The following is a 1,461-nucleotide window of genomic DNA, read 5'->3' on the forward strand; positions in this document are numbered from 1 at the left end:
CGCTTTGAGTAGTTGTTAAGACTAGAAAAGAGTTATATAATACAGCACAAATGCAGCACATTTACATTTTCTGTGTTGTGGTTTGTTGACGGTCCCTAAGCTCTCTAACTGCCATCTCAACACGGGAACTAAACAAAGCTGAATTAGCGCAACTTTTTTGCATTTCTTTCAAATCTACTGCAGTCAGATTGACTGTGTTTACTCAGATGGAATCAATTCAATTTCAATTTTTTATTTATAGTATCAATTCATAACAAGAGTTATCTCAAGACACTATACAGATAGACCACACTCCAGAATTTACAAGGACCCAACAGTTCTAGTAGTTTCCTCCAGAGCAAGCAACAGTGCGAGAGTGGCGAGGAAAAGCTTCCTTTTAGGCAGAAACCTCGGTCAGACCCAGGCTCTTGGTAGGCGGTGTCTGACGGGCCGGTTGGGGTTAATGAAGAGTGGCAATAACAAAAATAGAAAAAAATCACTGCACAATGACATTTTATAATGACATTTTGAATATGTTTAGAGGCTAAAAACATGTTTAAACTTGTAGGGTGCTAACTCTAGCAGGAGGATAACTCGGTGTAGGCAGCACTGATTGGTTTCATATTTCTCTCTGACAGACCTCCACATTTACAAACAGAGCTACATATTGAAAACGGTCAGAATTCTCCTTTAACTAATATGTTCAATAAATCTTGCTTGTTCACGTTCAATTCCTGTCTCTGTCTCTGAGTTCTGCATTTGAGTCCAAGTCTGGTAACCTTAACACATTTTGTGGCATGATGAAGCATTAAGACACAGTCTGAGCGCTCACCTCATCCTCCTCTCCATGGACATGGCGCAGATGTTCCTCCAGCGGCGGTCCAGGCTGCGGGTGGTCTGCTGGATCGAGTCGTTCTCTGCGTCGCTGCCGCAGGCATCGGCGTCGTGGAGCAGTATGTCGCAGAGCGTCAGCACTGATGTCACGCTCTCCGTGTGCTGCTCGATGTCCCGCTGCAGCTCCTGTGGGTCAAATGGCACATTTGGTAAATATTGTCCTCGTCATTACAACGATACAGTAATTTGAAAAATTCCTGGTACAGTCTCTTTGATTTTGAGTTCTCAAAACAGTTTTCAGCTGCTCAATTAAAGCAACCCATAATTTAGCATTCATTCCTGAGTGCAAGGCTACTTGATTATGGCGGGAAAAAATATATTTTTACAAACATTTTGGTCAATATTGAAATTGTGATTATTTATCGTAATTACTCGTTGACTTTTGAAAAAGGTGTTACATTTGTTGGAGTAAAAAAAAGCAGTAAAACAATCAACAGTGAAAACACCTTAAACTGTGAAATTTCCCTCGAGACGTTTTCTGTTGAATTTAATTTTCTTATTTAAAACACAAGACAAAATAAGAACATCAAAACGCAATGTGCCAAATAATCGGGGCGGGGGGGTGGGGTTCTTGGTTTTTCTCGATTA

The 1,461-nt window shown here is 40.8% G+C and overlaps 1 protein-coding gene and 1 long non-coding RNA gene across 3 annotated transcripts in view; one reads left to right on the plus strand and one right to left on the minus strand.

Moving 5' to 3' along the window:
- Positions 1-1,461, minus strand: part of LOC116696189 (nesprin-2) — a gene marked incomplete at its 5' end in the record, with an annotated part of 139,700 nt that overhangs the window by 21,108 nt on the left and 117,131 nt on the right. For both annotated transcript variants that reach the window (XM_032526998.1, XM_032526997.1), the window contains 1 exon segment: positions 812-999. In XM_032526998.1, the coding sequence (XP_032382889.1) occupies positions 812-999 (188 nt within the window).
- The window catches only part of LOC116696197 (uncharacterized), a 17,264-nt gene that overhangs the window by 14,492 nt on the left and 1,311 nt on the right, over positions 1-1,461 (plus strand). The gene's annotated exons all lie outside the window — the stretch shown is intronic.

This window comes from Etheostoma spectabile, chromosome 9 (genome assembly GCF_008692095.1).
Source record: "Etheostoma spectabile isolate EspeVRDwgs_2016 chromosome 9, UIUC_Espe_1.0, whole genome shotgun sequence".
Taxonomy (NCBI): Eukaryota; Metazoa; Chordata; class Actinopteri; order Perciformes; family Percidae; genus Etheostoma; species Etheostoma spectabile.